Source organism: Populus nigra, chromosome 14 (genome assembly GCF_951802175.1).
Source record: "Populus nigra chromosome 14, ddPopNigr1.1, whole genome shotgun sequence".
Lineage (NCBI taxonomy): Eukaryota > Viridiplantae > Streptophyta > Magnoliopsida > Malpighiales > Salicaceae > Populus > Populus nigra.
Window position 1 is genome coordinate 13,599,866 of NC_084865.1, and position 26,483 is coordinate 13,626,348.

A 26,483-nucleotide genomic window follows, 5' to 3' on the forward strand; every position below is an offset into this window, starting at 1 on the left:
ACACAAAAAAAATAATTATATTTACACTATTTAAATAACTATATTAATAATATGGTTATTTTAAATGACTTTTGTCATTGTAAATACTCTTAGCTTTTTTGGCAACTCATATTCCTGTATTCTAGGTTTTTCAAAGAATTCAATCTAGTCCTTGAAGAGTGAAACTACGATCCCATTTATTTATTGGAAAATATTTTTTTTTGTTAGGAAATGATTTTCTTTGAAAATAAATTTTTAGAAAGTAAATTATTTTTTGATATTTGATAGTATCATGGAAAATAAATTAAAAAATATTTTTCAGTGTTTGGCTGTGTCATGAAAAATAAACTATAAAATAAATTATTAATATTTTTTTTAATTTTATTAAAATAATAAGGAACAAATCTTACAAATTAAAAAGTTGAATGAGAATAAAATTGAAAAAAAATCTAATTTCATAAATTATCTTAAATAAAATAAATAACAATCAAAATAATAGAGATCAAATCTAAAAGATAAAAAATTTGAAAGATGATGAAATTAAAAAAATCATAATTTCATAAATTATTTTAAATAATTAAAATAAATAACAATCAAAAGAATAAGGATCAAATTTGATAGATAAAAAAAATTCAATTAAGAAAATAATAAGAGAAAAGCAAATAACAATTATAAAAATGAGGATCAAAGTTGATATAAAAATCAAATTCTAAGAGATGAAATTGAAAAAAAAAGATTCAAAACAAAATATTTAGCAATCAAAAGTTTGAGAATCAAATTTATATAATTAGTAAATAACATGATATTTTGAAAAAAAAATTAGCATAATGATTAATTTATTTTTAATTGATTTGAAATTAAATCTGTTTCAAATTAAATTATATAATAAATAAATCCAATCTCATGGATTAACTATGCGATTTGTTGATCTATTCATAACTCAGATTAAATTTCAAATGATATTAGATGAAAGTTGACTCGATGAGATCAACTCAGGATCTAATAAACCAAGTCAAGACCCTACCAAATCTATTTCACATAGCAAAGGACCTGCCGGTAACTTAACTCACGAGAAAAGCAAAAAGATAGCAATTAAACGATGTGTCACGCACTCAAAACTAACTATGGGATGGTGCAAATGACATGTCCCTTGCTTTTGTGGGTGGGTTAATTAAAATAGCCCTAACATTGCACCAGCCTCCTTCTCCGCCCTTAATTTTCTTCCTCTTTCATTGTTTTAGATCGAACTTTGCTAAAGGTTCCACTTCCCATGTGTAATACTGTAAAAAATTCTAAAGATTATTTATACAATTATGATGTGATATGATTTTTTTATATGAGATTTTTATGATGATCAATTTAGTGTACATGTCATATGATAAGGACCCACATATTAGTTTCAGGTATTCTTATACCTTAATTTATGAGAACAATTGCTTCAATTTTTTAAAAGAAGAATATAATATGTATCAGTCTCAACAACTCTAATTAATATTCAGTTTTAAAAGAGCATTGACGAGGAAACATTTAGCAACAATGTTTTATTGCAATAAAAATTTCATGATTATAACAACTTTATAATTTTATTGGCAAAACATTTTTTATTCAAAGACTTTATTTTTACTCAAAATTCATTAATCAAATATTAGATTTTTTAATTAAATATTTAATGAACATTATAGATAAATAAAATATTTATTAAAAATAAATGTATTTACATGAACAAAGTAAATATAACATGTAAGCACCCAATTAGCTATAGGATATATACATTAACACTAGATGCAATGTTCTTTTTGATCATTGAGTGTAGAAAAATGAGAAATTTCTCAAGTAGCAATAATGCAAAGGAATCTTTGTAGTCAAAGGAAAGCATCAAGAAAAAGCATTGAACCCAAAACCGCGTGGAAATAAAACCCACAAATTGTCTAGAATTTGTGAAAAGTTGGTCATGGAAATGGTTAACAAGAAAGTTCAAAGCAATTGCATAGAGTAGAATTTTGCTTGTGCTTGTAAAGTTTAATTGCAAAAGGCTTTAACATTGGTGATGACATCATATATTATTTTACTACCTTTATCTTGTGCTTTATCAAAAAAAATTAAATTTTTAACACTAACTAAATATAAAAATATATAATATTAATATTTTATATTATTAAAAAAAATGTTGGTATATGAAATAAAAAAACACATTAATTATTTATGTCTTTTTTATTTGAAAATAGTAAAAAAAACCTATGAAAAAACTCTTTTATATATATATATATACATTCACTTTTATCAACAATGTTTTGATTTAATCATTATAGCATGAAATGTATCTACTCTATTAAATCATGTTTGTCCTCAACACCATAGTCATTGAATTTTTAAATAAGATTTGAAACTCTTTTTGACTATCATTGCATCTTGTGCAATGATTTATTATCAATACTATTTAAAAACATATAGAACACTTTCTCTAATTTATTTAGAGTGATAAGTGCTCTATTGATTATTCAAATATTTTTATGTAATTCATGCGATACCAAATATATATCCATTTATTACACTTGATTAAGACAACGTTTAATAAAATCAAAACATAACATTCTCTATATAAGATAATTTAGTGATATCAAATCTAAATATCACTTGTACAATTGTCACGTAAACTTTTCCATAAACACATGTGATCTTTTCATATGGAATTCTCATGCGGACCAGTTTAGTGTACATTCATCTAACAAGCACTTACATATTAGTTTTAAATACCCCTCATACTTCAGTTTATGAGATCAGTTGTTTCCTTTCATAAAAAGAATATTATAATATATATATATATATCAGTTTCAACAATTTTAATTAATGTTCAGTTTTAATAGAGTATATTAACTAAGAATATTTAGAAACAATTTTTTGATACAATACGAATCTCATAATTATAACAACTTTATAATTTCATTTACAAAATATTTTTGTTCCAAAGACTTTATATTTACTTTAAGTTCATTAATAAAACATTTAATGAATATTATAGATAAATAAAATTTTTATTAAAAATAAATATATTTACATGAATAAAATAAATACAATATTTAATCAACCAACCAACCAATTAGCGATATAACATATACGTTAACACTACAATATTCTCTCTAATCATTGAGAGTAGAAAAATGAGAAATTTCCCTATTAGCAATAATGCAAAGGGAACTTGATTGTCAAAAGAAAACATCAAAAAAGAGCATTGAACCTGACTTGATGATCATGGAAACTGTTCATGGAGTAAGAAGAAAGTTCAAAGCAATTGCAGAGTAGAATTTTGCTTCTTCTTGTAAAGTTTAACTGCAAAAGGTTTTCACATTCACATTGACGACATTGACATCGTATATTACTTTATTACCCTTATCTTTTGCTTTATTAAAAAATTAAATTTCTAACACTAATTACATATAAAAATATATAATTTTAATATTTTATATTATTAAAAAATAGATTGAGAACTATGTAAGAGATTGAGAAGCATCCGAGGTTACCCCGAAATAACATTACAAAACAACGACACGCACTGCAACTTAAATGGAATCTCCTTGCTCTTATGAACTGTAAATAACTAATACACACATCATCATCCCCAGAGAGAGGGAAATCTCACACTCATCCGTAGAAGTGAACCAGATTGGATGCGATCTATTAAACTATTGTCAGATGTTCCAAATCTATTAAAAAAAATAATAAAAAAAAGAAAATCGATATTGTTTTGAAGTTTTTATTTTCTAAAAGAAAATTAATTAGATTTAATGAAATATATCATCAAAACATGCGTTAATCGAATCGAATTAAACCAATTCTAAATTAATTATTTTTTTAGACATGGCCGACCCACTGGGCCATATATTGCTTGTAAGTCGTAAAACAAAAAAAATTAAAGGTGAAAAGGTAATGAGTATAACATAAAGCAACCAAAGTGTCATTATTGAGCATGCTAAATTCATTAGAGGAGCTTAATTAAATCCAATTTAAGGCTTTTGTACACTATATAATCAAATTTTTCCATAAAATGGCCACGTATCAGTAACCTCCAAAAAGTTTAATTAACACAATCTAATAGATGTATATTAAGAAAAAAAGCATAAAAAAGGTAAAATAAAAAAAATTAATTCTTTAATTGATACTATTATTGAAAATCATAGATTATTTGACTAAGGCTATACTAATGACATCCTTTCAAGCTAAAATCACTTGAGTTGTTTCTTTTTGTTTTTCAATACCCATAAAGTGAAGCTGTAAAAGAATGACACATAAATTGAATGGTTATTTTGACGAATTATTATGAGAAAATGTAAAATATACATGAAATTTTGAAAAAAATATAACTATAAGTATGTTCTATTATAAAATCTATAATTATATATATTAAATGTTTGTTAGAATTTCTTAGACTTCATGACTTTTGGATTTAGTCTTCTGATTTTTCACTGCACTTGAGTTTCTTAATGTTCTTTAATTTTTTATTTTTTTAATACATATTTACTGTAAATAACTTTTATTGATAGATGAAGGTGATAAAATTGAGGCCCGTGAAAAAAAACAATTAATAAAAACAATTAATAAAAACAAAATATTTTATCCCAATAAGTTTTGGTTCAGACTTCACCTATCAATAATATTGATTAAGAGGAGTGCTTTTATTTTAAAATCTAACTCTATCAGGTAGATTGACTCGGAATCTAGACTAGGCTAGGTTTCAACAAAAATAAAAGAATTAATCTAGTTTGACCTAGTAAAAAATTTAAGTTCACTCACAAACTATTCAACCCGAAAAAACCCTTTCAAACATGTTGATTTTTTTTCTTTTTAATCTATTTTTAAAATAATGTTATTTTTTTTATAAAATAAATAAAATTAAATTAACCTAGGTAAACACACCTAACTTATCATCAAAGATTTGTCCAAGATCAACCCGAATCGGTTTAAAAATGATGCTCTTATCAACTACATAATGGCAATATCATGTCCATAAATGAAAATTTAAGATTGGATCTATCTAATAACTTAATAGTTGCCCTAGACTTTTTGTAGATGAATGACCTAATTGTAACCTCAATGATAGTAAAAGAGTGTATGTGTAGTTTTTGGCATCCCTATCCATCTTAACTTACCATGAGGACTAATCCCTCCCTAACACCTCTCTTTCAATGAATATTTGCTGCCCTTACTCTGTAAGCATCTGCCTTTAATTGGTAAGCTAGCTGATCACATGCTCCTATTAGCAACCGGCTCACATTTCCTTGCTGAAGAAGGATATGAAGAATAGACCGACCATCACGATAGCTTCCTTCACTAGCCTATAAATTCGTACTCCAAGGCTCATATATCTCACCAACCAGACACCATTAGCCCTCTCTGAATCTCAAAAAGGTCCCCTAGTTTCACGATCTTTGCAACCATCACCATGTTTTCTCCAACGAACATGCCTCAATCAGTATCCACATTATTCTCTGCTTATACCACTTTTGCAGGATCACTCATGCTTATCCGTTCCATGGAAAAGGAACTAATCCCTGATGAGCTTCGCTCTTATTTATCCACTGCCATTCCCTACCTCTTCACTCCTCTCTCCCCTAACATCACCCTTGTCATTGATGAGCATTTTGGCGTGTCTCGCAACCAAGTTTATGATGCAGCAGAAATCTATCTCAAAACTAAAATTAGCCCATCAACAGAGAGACTCAAAATCGGCAAGACACCAAGACAAAGGACCCTCTCTGTCGCAATCGAAAAAGGTGAGGTAGTTACAGATGTGTACGAGAATATCATGTTGAAGTGGGCTTATGTCTGTACAGAGCCACAAAACGACGGTGACTCCGAAGAAAAAAGGAGTTTTGAATTGTCCTTTAACAAGAAGTACAAAGAGAAAGTTATGGATTGTTACTTGCCTCATGTTTTGAAGAGGGGTGAAGAGATAGAACATAAAGAGAAGGTTGTTAAGCTTTATAATCGTGGGTGGGGGTCCATAAATCTTGAACATCCCTCTACTTTTGATACTTTAGCTTTGGATCCAGAGTTGAAGAAGATGATAGTTGATGATTTGAAGAGATTTTTGGGAAGAAAAGAATTTTATAAGAAAGTGGGCAAGGCTTGGAAACGTGGGTACCTGCTGTATGGACCACCTGGGACTGGAAAATCAAGCTTGATTGCTGCCATGGCTAATTATCTCAAGTTCGATATCTATGATTTGGAGCTAACTAGTTTGTCTTCTAATTCCGATCTGAGGAGGGTTCTTCTGTCCACCACGAATCGGTCAATCTTGGTGATTGAGGATATCGATTGTAGTGTGCAAATGCGGGATCGGCAACAAGGAGGGGATGAGCATGATGGTTCTAACTCCAGGGTTAGTACTCATTTCCCTTCAAGCTTAAAATTTCCTAATCTGCAATTTATACTGTTTGTGCACAAAATGGCCTAATTCGTTAATTTGATTCTGTTCTTGTGTCATTTTTGCAGTTGACACTATCTGGACTGCTGAATTTCATTGACGGATTGTGGTCAAGTTGCGGTGATGAGCGAATCATTGTGTTCACTACCAATCATAAGGACAGGCTAGACTCTGCTCTGCTGCGTCCTGGTAGAATGGATGTGCATATTAACATGCCTTACTGCACACCTCAAGCATTCAGTATTCTGGCTTCTAATTACCTTGACATTCGCGACAAGAACCATTATCTCTATGAAGAAATTGAAGGGCTAATGGAGAGTACTAACGTAACCCCAGCAGAGGTAGCAGAGGAACTAATGGCAAGTGAAAATGCTGATGTTGCCCTTAAAGGACTTGTTAACTTCCTTAAGCGGAAGCATAGTGAAGCTAATGAAGTTAAGAGTGAAGAGAATGGCAAAGTTGAAGATGGAGAAGCAAAGATTCTGAACTGATGATGATGAAACGAAGAGAAAATAGTCAATAAGTTCACTAATAGGAATAGAATTCTTCGACCTGCAAGAGGTAATCGCGGGCGAAGGATGATTCCCCCAAAAATGTTCGGTGTCTGAACCTTTTCTGTATGTTGAAAATTCTTCTTGTAAAAAGGTTCTGAAATCGATTAATTAGCCCCTTTGAAAATCTTCATCCTCTTAATTGCCCCTTTAAAAGAAAAAAAAATTAATTATTTAATTGATACTATTATTGAAAATCGTAGATTATTTGACTAAGGCTATACTAATGACATCCTTTCAAGCTAATCACTTGAGTTGTTTCTTTTTGTTTTTCAATACCCATAAAGTAAAGCAGTAAAAGAAGGACACATAAATTGAATGGTTTGGTTCACAAATTATTTAGAGAAAATGTAAAATATACGTTAAGGATAAAAAAAAATTATAAGTAATTACTATTATAAAATCTATAATTATATATATTAAATGCCCATAAAATCTCTTAAATTTCTTGACTTTTGGGTTTAGTCTTTTAATTTTACATGACATTTAGGTTTTCTAGTGTTCTTTAATGTTTTTATTTTCTTCTCTTGTGAATAAACTACTTGTCTTGTATTCTAAGGATAAAAAAAATATATAAGAAAATGTATGAATTTTTCTTTTATGTTTTATTCTAAATACATATATTCTTACTTGTTCTTTGTTTTTTAACATGTTATCAGCACAATTACTCTAATTAATTTATATTAAAATTTTAGCATGCATGAACTCCTATGTTAGGTGGCTTATATCAATTTTTAATATTATTTTTCTTTTCATTATTGTTCATACTCTATGGAATGAATGTGTTCTGTAACTTATTTTGACAAATTTTATTTTCTTTTTATTCATCGAGATTTAAAATTTATGAAGAACTAGTAGTGACACGACCCAAATCTCGGGTCCATTACTAGTAACGTAGGAGCGGTGCCAACGAGACACCACACCTACACTAAGCCTCAGAATAGACATATCAAAAGAAAATGTTATTTAAAAATATACAGTATTTTATAATCTTTTAAAATATTATATTATTCAAAACTAATAAAACCAATAAGCATAATTTTTAACCAATATTATATTATTCAAGCTGAAAGTTTACTAGAAATTTTCAAAGATCTTTTTTTATCTTGGAGTAAAATTTCAGGACAATATATCAGATCAAGCTGTCCAAATTTTGCTATGTATTTCCTGATGAGATTTATAGTTGTTTGCCATTGATAAAGGGTGTAATGAACAATAGTATAGTAAAGTATAGACTTGATGATATTCTTAATTAGTTGCATAGATCTTGTGGGTTTAGTAAGATTGATTTGAAAATTAGTTATTATCAAATTAAGATGAAAGTAGGGAATGAAAGGGAAAATAACTTTAAGATTAAATGTGAATTGTCTGAATGGTTAGTCAAGTTGTTTAGTCTTACCATTGCATATAGTAATTTAATGAGATTGATGAATCATATAATGTATGATTCATAAATAGCTTTGTTGTTGATTACTTTGATGATATTCATTGTAAGCATATTGAGCATTTACAATTTTTGTTTAATATGTTATAAAAGAAATTGTTATGTGCTAAACTATTAGATTGGAAAAAATATTCACCATTTAAAATAGTATATGGTTTAGCTCTTCTAGATTTGATTTCTTTACTTATTGATGAAATAATTAGATTTGATGACAATAGAAAAACACAAGTGATGAAAGCATTGCTTAAGAAGATATACCAATATTTTGAGAAAAAGAATGAGAAGTACGCATTTCAAGCAAACAAAAGATGAAAAAGGGTTATCTTTAAACCAGAAAATTAGGTTTGGGTGTATATGCGTAAAGAGAGATTTCTTGGACATAAAAAATCAAAGTTGATGCTTAAAAAAGATGAAAAAGAATGAGAAGTATGCATTTCAAGCAAACAAAAGATGAAAAAGGGTTATCTTTGAACCAGAAGATTGGGTTTGGGTGTATATGCGTAGAGAAAGATTTCTTTGACATAAAAAATCAAAATTAATGCTTAAAGGAGATGGTTCATTCAGATTCCTTGAAGGATATGCCCACAAAGTGGATTTATAAGGTGAATATAATGTTAGTGATATATTCAAAGTTTTTTTTTATCTATCTTTGTTTGATGTAAATTATGATTCGAGATCGAATCCTTTTGAAGAAAAAGATGATGAGGTGATCCAGGCTATGACATCAAAGGATCCATTAGAAGTATCAAATAGGTCTATTCTAAGATCTAAAACGAAGTGGATGCAAGAGAAGTTCAATTGGTAAGTCAAGATGTTTGGGTTAAAAAGGTTCAATATGTTAATCAAGACCTTTGTTTACTTTCTGGGTCATATTTTAAGTTACAGAAGAAGTTTGGATGCGATTCCAATTAGGTTGAAAACTAGATTTTTGTACCTTCCCAACTATTATGGTAAATCCGCTAATTCATCCGAACAATAGAGAATGACATATTTGAAGTTAGGTCTAGAATCTTCCAGCAAAGTGCAAAAACAAAAAAGATATACTTTCCTTAAGAGTTATGGATTTCATTCACTATAAGGAGTACTTGATATTATTAGGAATTTGTGTGGCAGTCTTTGACTTACTTATTTTACAATAATTCCATATCAAACAAAAAAAATTAATTGGCCAAAAATTAATTCTTATTTTTACAATGCATCAGACTTTTGTTCACCAAGGATTTTTCAACCATTATTTCTTTTGGGTATTTTTCACTATCATATGCAGTAAATGCTGAAAAATAATCTTAGACTATTATTTTATTTATTTATGTTATTTTAAATCTTATTTTAATTAATTTGGGTTTTATTTCAATCAAGTACATGTCTAACCCATTAGTTTTAGGATTTACATATAAATACTCTTATGTAAAGAATTTTTTTAGTTTTGACAATAATAACAAAATTGCTGCATGTTATGTGTGCTCTGTGTGTGGTGAGTGATTCTCATACTATAGTTCTTGATTGAATTACTCAAACTTATCGAATGACTGACTAATCTTCATGGGGATTTCTATACTTCTCGTTCGTGTCTCGATATAGGCGTAGGGTAAGGTGGTCTTTTTTATAGTTTTGGTTCTTCAAGATAAGATTCCTACTGGGTCAAGCTCAAATTCAAACCAGATCTTTGCCTTCTTGAGAGGAAATCAATTTGTTTATAGATTTGCGGATCCTTGTATCTATAGTGAGTAAAGTCAATTGTGAGTGTCAGATTCCTAATTCAAAAGACTTGTTATTTATTATTCTTTTCTTTTATTGAGGAATGAACATGTTCTCAGTTTGGTTTGTGTCTGCTTTCCTGTTTTATGTGATGGTTGTAGTGTAGCTCTCTTTCACGCTTCTAGTTTGAATATGATAGTTACTAGGATAGGAAAAGAGGGTTTGCAACCAACATTGTTGCCATTGTTTCTTTATGTTTGCATGTATGGGTTCTGGGTTGCAATTATTGTATGGATGCTGATTAATGCTGGTGTTTCTGTTTGGTAAATTATCAGCCCTAGAGAGTATATGTTTCGTTGATTCTCAAGCTACTGAGATTTTATCCTTGTGGTGGAATTTCAATGTTGCTATTCATAGTAAATAGGATTTCAATCTTGCCCGCAGCTTTCTGTTACTATTGCTAATGTCCTCACAGGTCTCGGGAATTGCTGGATTATGCTTTTGGCTACCTGTACAATCATGTTTTTCTCTCATTTCCCCTCTACTGCTTCGTGTGTATTTGGTAATCTAGTACAATTGTTTTTAATTGAAAATGCAACAAAACAATTTTTTTTCATATTTAAGCACATCATTTCGCGATATTAAATATGTAAGTCTATTTTCTTTTTCAATCACACTCATGTCATGAATGGAGGGTTAGTCAAGTTAACTCCGGTTAGCTCAGATTTTTTTCTTTGATTTTTTATGAGTTTTGTTTTTCAATTTCATCATTTTGCATCAGATTATTTATCCTTAAGCTTTGTTATTTTTTACTTATCTTTCTGTTTGGTTATTCCAAGAGCAGGTTGGAAAAATTAACTCATGTTAGTTTAGGTTTTTTTTTACATTTTTTTTATTGAAATTGTGTTTTTTTGCTAGGACCTTCTTTCAAAATTCTTTTTTATATCTCGATCTCATATCACAGGTTGTAAGTTTGTCAAGTTAGCTCGAGTTTACTCAGGTTTTCTTATTTGGTGTTATATTTTTTTTTTCATCTTTGACATTGGGCTATTATGTTTTGAACTTTACGATTTATTTTTGCTTTCCTTTCTGCGTGTTGTTTTGATCTCATATTTCAAGTCATGTTTTAATAAATTTAACCCGATTTGTCTTGGATTTTCGTCGCCTGAATATTATTTTTTAAGCGTTGAAAAGATTTTACACGACATGTGGCATAGCACAGGCTACCCATCTAGTTAATGTCTAGTCACCAATATAATCCAACACTTCTACATCAATATGTCATTAACAACATCCTTGTTAGCTATATTTGAAAGTCTTAATCATTAATTTCTTAATTCTAGCAGTATGAGTAGTCTATTAACTTTGTTATAATTCAAATTTTGACCTATTTACTTTCAATTTAATTTCAGAGAGGATAAAAATTAGATATCAGATTAGGGATTGATTTCAGTTGAAGGTGTAATTTATCAACTTGTAGAAAACCAGAGACTATAATGTGGTTTTCCCCCTTTTCCCCTTATTTTCAATTTGAAAAACATCATCAGAATATTTTTAGTTCTTTTGATTTTTAAATTTTAAACAAATTTTGAAAAAAAGATAGAGTTTGTGTTTGTTTGGGACTTCGAAACTTTTGTACAATAAATACAACCCTAAACCACAGATAACAGAGGGCATTATAAGAAACAAAAAAAAAACACACACACACAAAACAAAACCTAACCCTATTTTTTCAGCAATTGTGTCGTCGTCCCCCTATCTTCACCAATCTATTTATACTTATTGATCTTCCTATTTGTTGCCAAAGCTTGACCCTTATTTTCTCCATCACAACCTCAATCTTAACTTATAATTTACATCCCTTCCTCTCTTCACTACTAGTCCACCAAACCCAACCAGCATAACAACTTCCCCTCACTTCTCTTTTCTCTGTGGTAGCATCACCCACAGCAACAACAACAACACTCACTATTATTAAACCTAGACTGACCTGACAGGTTGACTCAGGACCCTGTCCGAGAAAGATAAAAAACCGGCTAGTGCAACAACCTGGCAAAACTCGGTTGACTCATGACCTGAGCGACCCCAGTAAACCTGGACAAGACCCGATATTTTTTTTCAAATGTGGTTTTTCTCTTATACCCCCTTTTTTATATATTTTTTTAGTTGGTTATTAACACTTTTTAAAGTTCACTATATAAATACTAGAAAATTGTTTTATTTTTTTAATGTGGGATTTGAAACTCTTTAGTATATATACTCTATGTTCCCAAGAAAAAAGTTATTTTTTCAATGTGAAATTTGAAAGCTTTTCATATATATACTCTATATTCACAAGAAAAAAGTTAAGTATTTTCAATGTGGGATAAAAAAGCTTTTTGGTTTAAATATTGCAACTTAAAAGGATAACATAATATCTTTTCAATATGAGATTTGAAAATCTTTCATATATATACTCTATGTTCACAAAAAAGAAGTTATTTTTTCAATGTGGGATTTGAAGCCCTTTAATATATATATACTTTATGTTCACAAGAAAGAAGTTATTATTTCAATGTGGGATTTGAAACCCTTTAATATATATATTCTATGTTCATAAGAAAAAAATTATGTTTTTTCAATGTGGGATAAATTTTGGTTTAAACACTTCAACTTAAAAGGATAATATAATATCTTTTCAATGTAGGATCAAGAACTTTTTAAAATATTCTTTTAAACTTCATTATTTACAACATATATAGCCTATATTCATATGGATTGTTTCTTAATTTTTTTCATATGAAATATTAAAATATTAAATATTTTTTAATTTTTCCAGGTTAACCCGAGTTGACCTATGAAACTTAGGACCCGGCCTCGTGGTCGGGTCACTCCCGGTTCAAGTTTGATAACTATGGCAACACTAGCCTCCTTCTATCCTTTAATCGTCAGTCACCACTCGTCCAATAAAAATTAAAAAGAGAGAAAAGTGATAACCATCATCTCCTTCCAAAAGCAGCCCATCTCTAGCCACAAAGCCCAGCATCGTTGATTTCTTCTCCTTCACCTCCTTCCAGCAACTGATTCTTTCACTTGTAATAGCAACAAAATCCACATCAAAACCAACATCGTCGCTACCCAACAACCAGATCTGTCACCTAAAAAAGAAGAAAAGAAAGATAAAACCGAGAGGAAGAAAGAATCACATCTAAAAAAACACAAATACAATTAAAATCAACTATTTGTCTGTGTCTTTTTTTTTTCAGGTGACAGTGAGTCATTGCTGGCAGAGGAGATCTGAAAGAAAGAGCAGGTTGAACCTTAAGGCGGCCAGATCTCCTTCCTCGAGCAGTGGTGGGTGTCACCACTAGTGTGGGAGTGAAGAGGATACCGCAGGGCTTCACATCCAGCAACCTATACGCTCCTCTAGTAGGAGTGGAAAGTGAATCTATGAGCCAGCAGTGGTGGTGGCCTGTGGTACACTGGCCACCACTGCTCCTTCATATCCAACGCATCCATACAACTTTTTACTTTTTCTGAATCTTGTTAGGAAGATGTTCTGCAAATTTTGGTTGATTTTGTGTGTTTTTATTATATGTAATATGTGTAATTATAAGTGTGTGGGAGTGAATTAGTGAAATATTTGTGTTGTATTTTATTTTATTTTATTTTATTTTGTTAAAACAAATAGCATAAAAAATAAAAATCCCATAAATTTTGTGTTTTTTTTTTAAATTGCATATGGCCAAGCTAAAAAAAAAACCATCTCTTTGCATAATTTAGCATAAAAAATACCATGATTAGCATAAAAAAATAAAAAAATAAAAAAATCGTTTTGTGTTTTAGCATAAACAAATGTTTTTTTTATGAATTTTTGGGCTTGATAACAAGTTTATCAAGCTTATTAAAAGCTTGGCCCAAATATAATGACCCATTGGATCTACATATAATACCAAAAACTCATCTATTTAGGTTGTGTTTGTGAAAGTGGTGGCTTCTGTGTTTGTGGTTGGTAAAAGTAGCTTTTAAAAAATCACTTTTTCTTGTGGTGTGTATATAAAAAGATGTGTTTGGTTAAAACTGTAGTTAAAAGTATTGTTATCTAATAAGCAATTGATATGTGTTTGGTTAAGTTGTTTTTTAAAGTACTTTTGTTTATAAAATTACCAAGAAGGACATGTGTTAATTTTCATGTTGTTAGTAGCATTTGTGAACATTTTTTTTTTCATACATAAAAGAAATAACAATGTTACATTATTGTTGTTCTTCAATTATCTCATTAAACTATCTGCTATTTCATCACGGACATAATTCATTTGAGAAGACCGCTAGTTGCCTTGGCTTTGCGAACATGGAAAAATATCGGTTAAAATATCATCCGGAATAAAATTAGGATTGTGATCATATTCTGTAAATGCAAAATCTTCATGTGACTTCCTCCTAATATAGTTATGTAGTGCCATTGATGCCACTACAATCTGGACTTACGATTTGTACGGAATGCTGGCATGTTCTGTAAAATTCTCCACCTTTGTTTCCACACTTCAAATACACATTCAATGACATTGTGAAGTGATGAATGTTCACGATTGAATCGCTCTTCACGATTGGTTGGTTGCCCTCGACGCCGAAACTCTTAGAAGTGATATCTCTCACCTTTATACGGACCGAGATATCTATACTCATTTGGGTACCCAACATCAACTAAATAATATTTTCCTAATAACAAGGAAGAAAATTATAACAAAAAATATAGAATACACATATTTTAAATTTAAATAACAATGTTGTGTTTGGATCTGGAGGAGTGATTGGGGATCTTTGAGTCTCTGGTGAAGAAAAACAAAATGAATCAAAATCTCCGGAGCAACGGTTACAGTGTTGTGTTTGTAAGGGGAGGATAATATTGTCAAATTTTGACTGTTTGTTTACTGTCTTCAAACCAGCTTTTCACGTGAAAAGCTGGCTAAAACTACTTCTAACTAATTGCGGCCATACCTTAAAAAATCACATGGGATCCACAGATTAATATCAGCTTCTTGTTGTTACCAAACAATAAAAAATTGTGTTTGGACTAACCGCAAAAGCCACCACGAAGCCAAACACCATCTTAAAAGGGTCTAAAAATCACTTCTCTCATTCTTGCAGGTCAAATGATCATTATAAAAATTCAATCCAAAAGTGTTTGAGGTAAGTAGATTCACGACAAATATCAATCATGGTATTCACTAACGTCAAAGTAAAAAATATCAACTCTGATATTTATTGACATTAGAATAAAAAATATTAACCCCAATATTTATTGACACCCAAGTCAAGAATATCATACCTTTTCTTCACGTAATATTTATCAACGCTAGAATTGAAAGTATTTGTAGTTGAATATTTATTGGCGCCAAAGTTAGGAATATTATAGGCATACCATCAAAAGCTTAATACAACAAATACTTAGCAATTTAAGACAAAACCAACAATACAACCTATCCCAGATACGATGCTTAAAGGGTGATAATATCTTTTATTTTGCATAATCAGTCTTATACTATAGAATCTCTACTGACCAATTAGGGTTTATAGTGACCATAATACTAGATGACGACTCCTTAAACCAGACATTTTTCTTTCTAAGAACAAGATGCCAGATATCTTTTTTTTTTAATCTTAAAAGCCGCCGCAATGTCAAGTGTGACAAACTTGATTTGAAATTAGATTTATTTCAAGTTAAATCGTATAACAATTAAATCCAACCTAGCAAATTAACTTTGTAATTTATTGACTTATTTATAACTCAAATTAAATTTTAAATTAAATTAATTAAGAGTTACTCCATGTAATCAAGTCAACTTGATAAATCACTGGGATCTAATTAATTTACTAAAACCCTATCAAAGGTCCGGTTTATTTTTTTTGTAATGGTAATAATAAATAAATAATGCAAACTCCAAAGTTTCAGGTATAAACATGGTTACTTCACGTAGCAAACGAACTGCCGGTAACTTAAACTCATGAAAAATGCAAAAAGGCAGCACCTAAACGTCGTCTCACACACTCAAAACTAACTAGTGGTGGTGCAAACGACATGTCCCTCGATTTTGTGGGTGGGTTAATTAAAGGAACCCTGTCATTGCACCAGTCCCCTCCATTGCCCTTAATTTTCTTCCTCTTTCACTGTTTCAGATCGAACTTTGCTAAGGTTCCAATTCTAGATCTGCTTCACTTTCTCTTTTTGATATTTAATTTTCTTTTTTAAGACACTAATCTTAATTGTGTTATGATTCGTTTTTTTGCAGGCAGGAAAATGGATCCTGATGCAGTTAAATCAACATTGTCAAATTTGGCATTTGGCAATGTAATAGCAGCAGCTGCTCGTGATTATAAGAAGGTTTGGTCTTTAAAGTTGTCTTCTTTTTTTATTTTCTCAAATGGGTTTTTGTCGAAACCGTCGCATATGTCTTTGCTTACTGTTGGGTCTTTGTTTATTTGAAGGAATTTGATGTAAAGCTTGCTTTTTTTTTTTTTTGGATTTCTTTCAACTTTAAGCCTTCAATGAAGGAAACCCACTTTGCATCCCTTAATGTTTTGTGGTTTATCAGGTTTGTTGTGTGGCTTTGAAATTTATTGGAGAAGAAATTTATTGCTTTATGAGAATGTTGATAGAAGAAAGAGTGAAGCTTTCTTGCTTCTGCTTCATAGAAAAGATTGAATTTTGGGCAAATTGATGCCTAGATAGTGTGTTGGTGATTAAAGTGGAAATTTTGAAGAACTTTTGCCAAATTAAGAAGTTATTGTAGAAATCCAGGTTTCCTGTGTGTACGTGCCCATTGGGAGATCAGTTTACTGGATCAATAGTAATTAGGGGCAAATATATGGTCCAATGATAGTTAACAGTTTGCAACAGAGATGGGGATGCATTTCAGGTTGTGTGCGAGCACATACCTTTTTGTGTACTCCTATTGCTTTTGTTGTGCTTGTTGAATTGCTAAAATATATTACGGTGTTCTCAGAGTTCTTAACTGGAAGGCTTTTGCTTCCAACAATTATAAAATACTGATTTTGATTGGGGAAACGGGAGGTCCAACTTAATTCCTGGCTGTACATATTAGCCTTTTCCATTCATGGTTGGTAAAGATATATGTGATTGAATTGATCTGACGGACTGAATACTCAAATAAAAAGGTGGCGTTGAATTGGTTATCTTTGATTTTTTTTACAGTTATTATTGACATTACATGCTTATGTTACAGGAAATTATTGCTCAAGAGAAGTTAAAGTCGTCGAGTTCTTTCAATGAAGAAGTTGACCTTGATGAGTTGATGGATGTAAGTTTGATGTTTCATTAATATTGGTACCTGCATTTTCCATGATCTCATTTATTTAAAGTTGCTTGCATTTGTTCTGTAGGATCCAGAACTGGAAAAATTGCATGCAGACAGGATTGCAGCTCTCAAGGTAATAAGTTCATATTCCTTATTTTACCACATGTATGTTTAGAAATGATTAAGCTATCTGAAACTGCTAAAATTCACCATAGGATTTGTTTGAATAGAAAGAAGCAGAGAAACGAGAAGCCCTACAGAGGAAAGGCCATGGGGAATACAGGGAGATAAGCGAGGGGGATTTCCTGGGTGAAGTCACTGGGACTGAGAAAGTAATTTGCCATTTCTACCATAAGGAGTTCTATCGATGCAAGTATAGCACTTAAATCCTCTCTTGCACGCACACACACACGCATGCACACGCGCACATGCACGCATGCACTTGCTACTGGAATTGACACATTCTATGTGCTTTATGATCTATGATGTGTGATCATGTTAATCAACTACCCTAGGATAATGGATAAGCATTTGAAGTCTCTTGCACCAAGGCATGTTGATACCAAATTCATCAAGCTGGATGCAGAGGTCAGTACTTGAATTTTTGTTGTTTGCTTAGGCAGCTAAATTGAAATCACAGTTTTGTTTATTGCAAATGTCTGCTCTAGTGTGTAAAATGAGTTGACGTACATTGTACTTATTTCCAAATCAAATGCAGAATGCACCCTTCTTTGTTGCCAAACTTGGAGTGAAAACATTGCCTTGTGTCATGCTTTTCAGGTGAGGCCACATTTGTTGCATTTTGTTTTATTTATGCTCATCTTGAACGATAGTTTCTTGAAGTCGAGAGAAGAACATAGACATTGTATTTTGGCTTTGCTTTCAGGATTCTATTTACTTGTAAACTAAGTGGTAATGGCAGACATGTAGTTGGGGGGAGAATGATTTCAACCAATCAATGCTAATGATTACTGAATGATTCGCCAAAGTGTGCTATTGTTATGCTTCAAGCTATACATATCCATCTTCTCTTCTGTGACCTTAATATTTGAGTTTTGCATCAGATATTGAAATGCAGAAGTTACATTTTTGTTTATCAGGTATTATACTAAGATATGTACTGTTCACTTTTTCAGTAAAGGGATTGCAATAGATAGACTGGTTGGCTTTCAAGATATAGGAGGAAAAGATGATTTTGCCACTAGGACTCTTGAGATTATACTGATAAAAAAAGGTAACTGTCCAACTTGCTGTGCATTTGATAGCTCCCGGCCAAGTCTCTAAACCATTGTCTTACAGGTATAATTAGTGAGAAGAAAGATAACGAAGATGATGAAGATGATGATTACCATGAAAACAGTCAAAGGACAGTAAAATCATCTACCAATCCTGATTCCGATTCAGATTAAAAAACCGGAAACTGCAACTTTGGGCTTCAGTTATCTGTTTCTTTTGAAATTTGAGCTTCTTGGTTGCTATTTCTATCAATTATACCTGTAGTTTCATTCTCCTCATTGGAAATTACTCAGGAACATGTTTTATTCTCTGAGAACTGAATTGCTGTCTGATCCTGATGGGAAATGTGGAGTTAAATGAATAGCACTTTTGTTGCAACAGCTCCGTGTTTCAAACATACAGCTAGTGGCAAATGTTATCCAGTAGCAAGTGATACGAGCTTGTTTTTAAAAACCTGACTTATTCTACTCACTGAAGACATTTGATCTTTTGGTTTAGAGATTCATCATAAAGTTAAGAGATAATTATACTTTCTTGCACAACAAACTTAAACCGGTGTCAAAATTTTCCAGCTGATAGTTACAGTTCTGCATGGCAGCTTGGTGGAAATGTGACTAACCAATTGATGAGCATGACAGCTGCTCCTCAAGGGCTGGTGGCATTCCTATAAATATTCTGCAGTTTTCAAGTCGTCATTGAAATGTAAAAGCATTAAAGATGAAGATGAATATCAGGTGTCAAAAGGATTTTTAGCTCTAATTGTAAGATGGGTTAACTCAAATCGTTCTGTCCTAAAGTTTTTCGCCTGAGTGATTCGTTAACTTCATTTTGATTTATCTGGTATTCCCTGTAATATTATGGTGTTGTCTGGCTTGCTGGCTTGCGTTCTAACTATATTTTTAAAAAGTTTTGAATATTTTTTCTTAATTTTAAATTAATTTTGTGTTTTTGAATATCAAAAATATATTTTAAAAAATAAAAAATATATTTTCAAAAAAATAAAATAAAAAACAACTCTTCCCCAACAGTCACTCTTACAGCTTTTATATCGAACGGCAAAGGATGCCTCGAAGTTTCCCTAGTTGTTATAAGGGAGATCATCGTTACCCAGAATATAGCAAGGCCAAATTGTGATTCAGAGAAATTTGACATGAAACATCGCGCCATTAACATTAGGGTAAATTTCTCTGATCCAAGGACAAGAAATAGGATCAACTCAGGAGTTTGTTTATTGCCACGTAGCATAGAGACAAGTGTCGCTTAAGCTGTCTGTTCGGAAGTAGAACAATGTTTTTTTTAAGGGAAATGTGACAGATAGATTGCTGTTTGGAAATCATTTTCAATTTTTCTGTCAAGGAAACAAAGTGGTGGCCTTCCACTCTCTCCCCCCATTAATCTCCCTGTCTTAGCAAAGTACAGCTAGCTTAAAAAAAACAACCCACTCACTATCTATGGCTTATGAGAATTGGTCAAGAATAACAACATTAACAAGAAGAAGAAGAAGAAGAAGATCAGCATTTATCATTAAAAATAAACATAAGAAAAAAATTGCCGATATACTTGTCTACCCTTCCCGCGTCGTGTGCGCCTCACTGTCCCTCTCCGCAAAAATCTCCACAAATTATTTGTTTTTTCTTTCTATTTGTAGCCCTTCCTCACATTTTCACTCACTCTTTGCGAAGGTACCCTCTCGCTCTCTCTCTTTCTTTCAATCTTCATTTTTTTCGTTTTGTTGAAGGAAGAAAATTGCTTGCTTGTTTGTTTTGTGTTTGTGTTTTTGTAATTTGTTTTTCTCTTTTTGGTGTTATGTTACAAGTGGTGTTATAATGGTGAAATGCAGGCATTTGGCTAAGGCTTTTGGTTGGTTGTGTCATCGGTTTTTATGTAAAAAGCACATTTCTCACACCAATGGCAGCAGCAGTTTGTGTACCTTTGTCTCCCAACCCAGGTTAGCTACCTAATTCAATCTTGCATTTCAATGTGTTTTTATCAACTAGTCACATTGAAAAAGGCTATCATTTATTCATCAAGGTCACTTCTTTTCTAATTTAACAACTTCTGTTTCTTGTACATTTAGTAGTGTTAGTCATCATGTATTTTCTGATTGAGCAAATTCCTTTATGTTTTGATTTTGAGTTTATATCTCATCTTCTAGGATATATGGCTAAGGTGGATATTTTGTACGAGTTTAGGCCAATTTTATGCTTTCATATTCTGATGCGTCTTGTTAATCTTTAGTCGTGCTTGCTCTGTGTTTGCAGTGCCAGAGATGGAACATTCTGGGGATGAGAGGAAGAAAAGAATTGAATCACTGAAAAAGAAGGCAATCAGTGCCTCCAACAAATTCAGGCATTCATTAACAAGAAAGGGTCGCAGAAGCAGCAAAGTCATGTCCGTTGAAATTGAGGATGTGCACGATGTAGAGGAGCTAAAGGTTGTCGATGCTTTCCGTCAAGTGCTTATATTGGAGGAATTGCTTCCTTCAAAGCATGATGATTATCATATGATGCTCAGGTTTATTCTTCTTCTGGTTTCATGCTCAATGGATTGATTGAATTTGTTTTTCCAGATTTGATTCTCATCCATTTTGAAATACATAAATAATCTGTATGTATACTTTATTAATCTTTAGATTTATCCTCTGATAATGTAGATTCTTAAAGGCCAGGAAATTCGATATCGAGAAAACAAAGCAAATGTGGTCTGATATGCTTCAGTGGAGGAAGGAATTTGGTGCTGACACAGTCTTGGAGGTATTGATCATACAAATGGCTTTATTAAAATATCTTTTATTATCTTGATTTAGTCCATAATCCACCTAGACAACCCCACTGAGCATTGACTGAGTCTCATGAGGTTCTTTTCCTGTTATTTTCCTATTTTCCAGGAGTTCGAATTCCAGGAACTCAGTGAAGTCTTGGAACATTATCCCCAAGGGCATCATGGAGTAGATAAAGAAGGAAGACCTGTTTACATTGAGCAATTAGGCAAAGCAGATCCTGCCAAGTTACTGCAAGTCACATCCATGGACCGCTATGTCAAATACCATGTACGAGAGTTTGAGAGAACTTTTGATGCCAAGTTTCCAGCTTGTTCACTAGCAGCAAAGAGGCACATTGATCAAAGTACAACCATCTTGGATGTGCAAGGAGTGGTATGTTTGAACCATAATGATTGATGTGGGTAAATAAAACAATTGTCATCATGTGTATTAATGTGATTTAAGATTTTGATTATCATGAATCCTTCATGTGGCTTTCAAAGGTTCAGCACAGTCAGTAGAAGGGATAGTAGTGGGGTTCTAGACGAATGTTAGGGTGACCTTCAAACATGTGTTCCTTTTCTTTCCCTTATTCTATAGACCATAATACAAATTATAATTACCTCAGAAGTAGTTATTCACTCTCACAATTAATAATTACAGGGCCTCAAAAGCTTAACTAAAGCTGCAAGGGATCTCATCTCTCGCCTTCAGAAGATTGATGGTGACAATTATCCTGAGGTACGAACCTGTGTGTTTTGTCTTAGATTCGCAAAAGCAATAACTTTTCCTTGGCAATGACATAATAATTGTGATTTGGTGTGAATTGTTGGCTTCTTGGCAGACCTTGAACCGCATGTTCATCATCAATGCGGGTTCTGGATTCAGGATGCTGTGGAATACCATTAAATCTTTCCTTGACCCTAAAACCACAGCAAAGATCCATGTAAGTGTACACATTTCAATTCTGAATTGCTAGTTTGATGTAGGAAATTAACTAATTACAATATATCATTCACCAGGTTCTTGGCAATAAGTATCAGAGCAAATTGCTTGAGATAATTGATGCCAGGTAAGTTCATAAATGGTTGTTTACGCAACCATCTTTCTCGTCTCAGTTTCTAGTCTTCACAATTGTATTCACTCTTTTCTCCAAGTTCTACGCTGTGTAATCACCTATCCCCATATGCTTATTTTCTGTTCACAAATCATGTGGCCTTTTTTTCCTAGCCTCTTTTTATTTCCTTTCTCCCTTTTGATCGCAACGGATGGCTTTTGTCTCAGTGAGTTGCCAGAGTTTCTTGGAGGTACTTGCACCTGTGCTGACAAAGGAGGCTGTATGCGTTCTGATAAAGGCCCTTGGAATGACCCAGAGATTATGAAGGTGATCTGCAATTCTTAGAGCAACTTCTTCTGCTTACTACAGCTGAACTGACCATCTTATCTAGTTTCTTGTAGAATTCGATTTCTTATTCGATTCAGTGACTTGCAGATGGTTCAAGATGGCGATCACAAATGTGCAAAGAAATGCGGAACTCATTATCCTGATGAAAAAACAATCTGTGAGGATGATCTAAGCAACTCAAAGGTTTAATATTGAATATTCACTTCTCATTCTATTTCCCCATTTGGCATATCTGGGCTGCCAAATTATTTCTTTACTCCGAGTTGTTTGCTTTCTTCATGGCATGAGTTTTGAGCTACTCTCACTTCCTATTCGATTGACAGCTGCATGAGGCTCCTAAAGTGGAGTCAGCTCCACAGCTTCCAGAACCCTCCTTCGTTCCTGAGAAGGTACAATTCTAACCAACTTTCTCTGACTTTATGTTTGTCATTGCGGCCCAATCATGTTTCTGAATTTTTTTTAATTTTTTAGCTTTAAATTTTTTGTAATGTTTTTTATTGTTTTAATATGCTGATGTCAAAAATAAAATAAAAAATATTATTTTAATGTATTTCTAAATAAAAAATACTTTAAAAAACATCTGCTACACTCCTCTAAATCCTATCACCTACTTACAAAAAGGTTTGAATTTCTTATTAGGCCATGCAGGCTTTACAATTTTTTTTTAACTATCATATCTGTAGAGGAAATTTGACCCCTCCAGAGATGAGATGTATGTTATTTTCGTAATTATTTTTTTAGAGTGAGTTACTTTGTCAAAAAAATTGACAATTAATGTGCTAGTTTTTTATTTTCTTTATTCCCCTTTGCCTGGCAGTTCAAATGCCTTTTCCTTTTACCTTTTTACTGGAAAATTCAACCTGCAGGCTTACAAGCTAGAGGACTATCAGCTTATGGTTGATAAATCTGTGGATATGAGCTGGAAAAAAGTGGTAAACAATGGTAAGTTTGCTCTTTCCAAAGGCATACATTACTTGCTAATATGATTAAATTAAGTATATTATTGTGATTTTTGACTGAATTTTAATTGAACCTACAAATAGTATGAAAAATAAAAGAATAAATTATTGGTATATATATTTTTTTACTATAATTATAAGATCTGATTCAAGGTCGACTCAGTAACAATGCAGTGTTAGGCCACCTCCTTGGACGGTATCTTATAACTAGGTTTTTTACTATATCTTTATAAAATCTTGCCATTTAATTTAATCGTTGGGAAAAAAAAGGCACAGAAATGGATTGACAGTTCGACAATGTTACTGATGACATTTAAACAGAGAAATGGGAAAATAATTAAAAAAATTTGGATATATAGTTTTTTTTTAATAAAGCATGAGTTTTTTAACATATGTAGTTAAAGTAATTTCCTTATAATTGTCATATAATTTCTGTTCAAAGTAGTGATTACAATTATAAGAACTGATAGTGCAGTGTAATATTTATTATTTTTAAAGTGCTTATTGTAGCTGTAGAGAATGTTTTTCTTCAACGACAATGCATGTATAATATTGTGATTTAGCATATTATTTAGATTTAAGATGTCATCTTTAATTTTTGGATTTTTTTGCAATCTTTTATCTTCTTTTTCTCCCAATAATATCTTGAATATTTTCACAATATGATCATGTCATAGTTTTTGAAATTGATCCAAGGGTTTTTTTTTTTGAAATTGTGGTACGAGGATGTTTTATTTCTGGGTTGATGATTTAATGTATTTCTTGTTTTCTATATTTTTTAGCATTGATTTTGTACAAAGTGTTTTTGAAATTGATTTTAGATTTATTGTTTTATATTTATGTGTGGTTTTCCACAATGAATGTATATCTTTTTTATATAAGGTAATATTAGTTTCTCCTGAAAAGCACTATTTTCCTTCTTAAGAAATCATGAAATGCAGATTATTCCAAGTTTTAATTATCATTATGTTGGTGACAAAACGATATGAGAAATTTGGCTTGCGTGAGTGAAATTCAGGGCATATATCCAGCTATGTTCAAGATGTTGATCAAAGTTTCTATAATTTTCAAAAGCAGATTGCTATACTCAGTATGATGCTTGCAAGGCTCCCCAGGCAATCAACTCACCACTCTTCACTGGTGTCATGGCTTTGGTTACGGGCATTGTCACCATGATTAAAGTGACACGCAATGTTCCCAGGAAGCTGACCGATGCCACCATCTACTCCAATCCTGACTATTGCGATGACACATCGGTGAAGGGCCGGGAACAACAGTCACCTGCCATCTCTAGTGCAGATTACATGACTGTCTTGAAGCGCATGGCTGAACTGGAAGATAAAGTGAGTGTTTTGAGTTCTAAGCCTGTTTCCATGCCACCCGAAAAGGAGGAAATGTTGAATGCTGCTATAAGCCGTGTTGAGGCCTTGGAGCAAGAGCTTATGGCAACCAAGAAGGTATTTCAACATGGAAATGAATGCGTGGTAATGAATACAGAGTTAATAAAAACAGAAACTATAAATTAGAATTCTCATTTGTATCAATTACTCCTTGCTTATTCAGGCTCTCGAGGACTCACTTGCTCAACAAGCAGAGCTTGTCGCTTATCTTGAGAAGAAGAAGAAGAAGAAGAAGATGGTACAGTACTAATATACATCACAAGTTTGCTCAGCTTTGGAATTTTAATGGCTATATCATGTTTAATATTGTTTGGCCTGTGATGCAGTTGTTCTGGTAAAGGAAGAGAAGCTGGATGCTGAAAGGTGCTTAAAGAACTGCTGTTGTGATTTTCTGTTTTGAAGTATACTCCATTGCGTGCTCTCTTGTTCAAATTCGTGTATATAGCAATTAAAGGTTTTGTGAAGATCCAATTTGCGTTTCTAACACACATGTATCTTCAATAAATCCTGGTGTCTTACAACTCTATATAATTAATATATATCTTGTAAAAACATCTGAACACCTATTACTTGTCTACTGAGAGTGATCAAAGGGAGAGTAATATCTCTCTCAGTTTATACTGTACAAGTACTCTTAAATATCCTTTAAGCATTTACCCTGCTATGAAGAGCAGTCTCGTGACTCAAAAGTTAGGCAAGCATGACCTCTGAGACCCGAGAAGTTTGGTATCAGTTCCTTGAAGAATGACTTCAGATGTTCATAGATTCATCTGTCCTTAACTCACAGACAATATGAAACCAAGGCAGGCTTCCAAATAATCCCTTTCGCCTTGTTAATCTGTGGTTGTGGCCAACAGAAGAAAATGTCTTCTAATTGGCTGTTATCCTGCACTAGTAAAGAAACTACTTTCTACAATTTGATGTTTGAAAGGGATGTGAATTTATGAGGTACAAACTGATAAAAGAAAGACTTGTTTATTCCAAGAATCAATTGTTGCATTACTAAAACCGGAGGGGGCGGGCGGGCTGGGGCCCAGGCCCCCCCTAAAATATTCCGTCCCTGTAATATATATATATATATATATATATATATATATATTAGTTATATATATTAGGTAATTAAGTGTGGAGGAGGTTTTTTATTTTATAAATGTGAGTTTTTTTATTGTAATTAATTGTGATTTTTTAAATTAATTTTTTTTAAATTAATTTACGTAGCATTAATATAAATCTTGTAAATATAAAATCATTACTTTGCGCAACAAATTTTGCAACCGATGAAAAACAAAAACATAAATATGAATCATAAGTAAAAATTTTCAACGGAAAGATTG

At 32.0% G+C, this 26,483-nt stretch overlaps 3 protein-coding genes across 4 annotated transcripts; all 3 read left to right on the forward strand.

Annotated features, from left to right (window-relative positions):
- The first annotated feature begins 5,169 nt into the window (after positions 1-5,169).
- Positions 5,170-7,078, forward strand: LOC133672947 (AAA-ATPase At2g18193-like). Its single transcript, XM_062093519.1, has 2 exons — positions 5,170-6,355; positions 6,469-7,078. The coding sequence occupies exons 1-2, from the start codon at positions 5,417-5,419 to the stop codon at positions 6,889-6,891; spliced, it is 1,362 nt and encodes a 453-aa protein (XP_061949503.1). The 5' UTR covers positions 5,170-5,416; the 3' UTR covers positions 6,892-7,078.
- A 9,032-nt stretch (positions 7,079-16,110) lies between these two features.
- LOC133672613 (thioredoxin domain-containing protein PLP3B) lies at positions 16,111-19,004 on the forward strand. Its single transcript, XM_062093075.1, has 9 exons — positions 16,111-16,265; positions 16,363-16,454; positions 17,317-17,391; positions 17,474-17,521; positions 17,619-17,761; positions 17,904-17,976; positions 18,107-18,168; positions 18,525-18,622; positions 18,688-19,004. Exons 2-9 carry the CDS (start codon positions 16,371-16,373, stop codon positions 18,795-18,797), a joined length of 693 nt encoding a protein of 230 aa, XP_061949059.1. The 5' UTR covers positions 16,111-16,265; positions 16,363-16,370; the 3' UTR covers positions 18,798-19,004.
- Positions 19,005-20,067: 1,063 nt separating this feature from the next.
- Positions 20,068-25,715, forward strand: LOC133672871 (phosphatidylinositol/phosphatidylcholine transfer protein SFH12). Of its 2 annotated transcripts, none has more exons than XM_062093424.1 (15): positions 20,068-20,306; positions 20,465-20,572; positions 20,886-21,138; positions 21,278-21,377; positions 21,512-21,778; positions 22,049-22,126; positions 22,230-22,331; positions 22,408-22,457; positions 22,670-22,769; positions 22,878-22,973; positions 23,114-23,179; positions 23,657-23,732; positions 24,824-25,206; positions 25,313-25,387; positions 25,476-25,715. In XM_062093424.1, exons 2-15 carry the CDS (start codon positions 20,533-20,535, stop codon positions 25,485-25,487), a joined length of 1,698 nt encoding a protein of 565 aa, XP_061949408.1. In that variant the 5' UTR covers positions 20,068-20,306; positions 20,465-20,532; the 3' UTR covers positions 25,488-25,715. The 2 variants fall into 2 exon arrangements, with proteins under 2 accessions (XP_061949408.1, XP_061949409.1); XM_062093425.1 differs by having other exon boundaries at positions 20,069-20,306; positions 24,827-25,206.
- The last annotated feature ends 768 nt before the right edge of the window (positions 25,716-26,483 follow it).

Excerpts from the sequence above, each read along its gene's own strand:
- LOC133672947 (XM_062093519.1), top strand. The coding sequence starts at position 5,417 with ATGTTTTCTCCAACGAACATGCCTCAATCAGTATCCACATTATTCTCT. Across the intron at positions 6,356-6,468 it reads ATGATGGTTCTAACTCCAGG|TTGACACTATCTGGACTGCT; the intron begins GTTAGTACTCAT and ends TCATTTTTGCAG.
- LOC133672613 (XM_062093075.1), top strand. The coding sequence starts at position 16,371 with ATGGATCCTGATGCAGTTAAATCAACATTGTCAAATTTGGCATTTGGC. Across the intron at positions 16,455-17,316 it reads CTGCTCGTGATTATAAGAAG|GAAATTATTGCTCAAGAGAA; the intron begins GTTTGGTCTTTA and ends CTTATGTTACAG. Across the intron at positions 17,977-18,106 it reads TCATCAAGCTGGATGCAGAG|AATGCACCCTTCTTTGTTGC; the intron begins GTCAGTACTTGA and ends AATCAAATGCAG.
- LOC133672871 (XM_062093424.1), top strand. The coding sequence starts at position 20,533 with ATGGCAGCAGCAGTTTGTGTACCTTTGTCTCCCAACCCAG. Across the intron at positions 20,573-20,885 it reads ACCTTTGTCTCCCAACCCAG|TGCCAGAGATGGAACATTCT; the intron begins GTTAGCTACCTA and ends CTGTGTTTGCAG. Across the intron at positions 22,974-23,113 it reads ATGATCTAAGCAACTCAAAG|CTGCATGAGGCTCCTAAAGT; the intron begins GTTTAATATTGA and ends TTCGATTGACAG.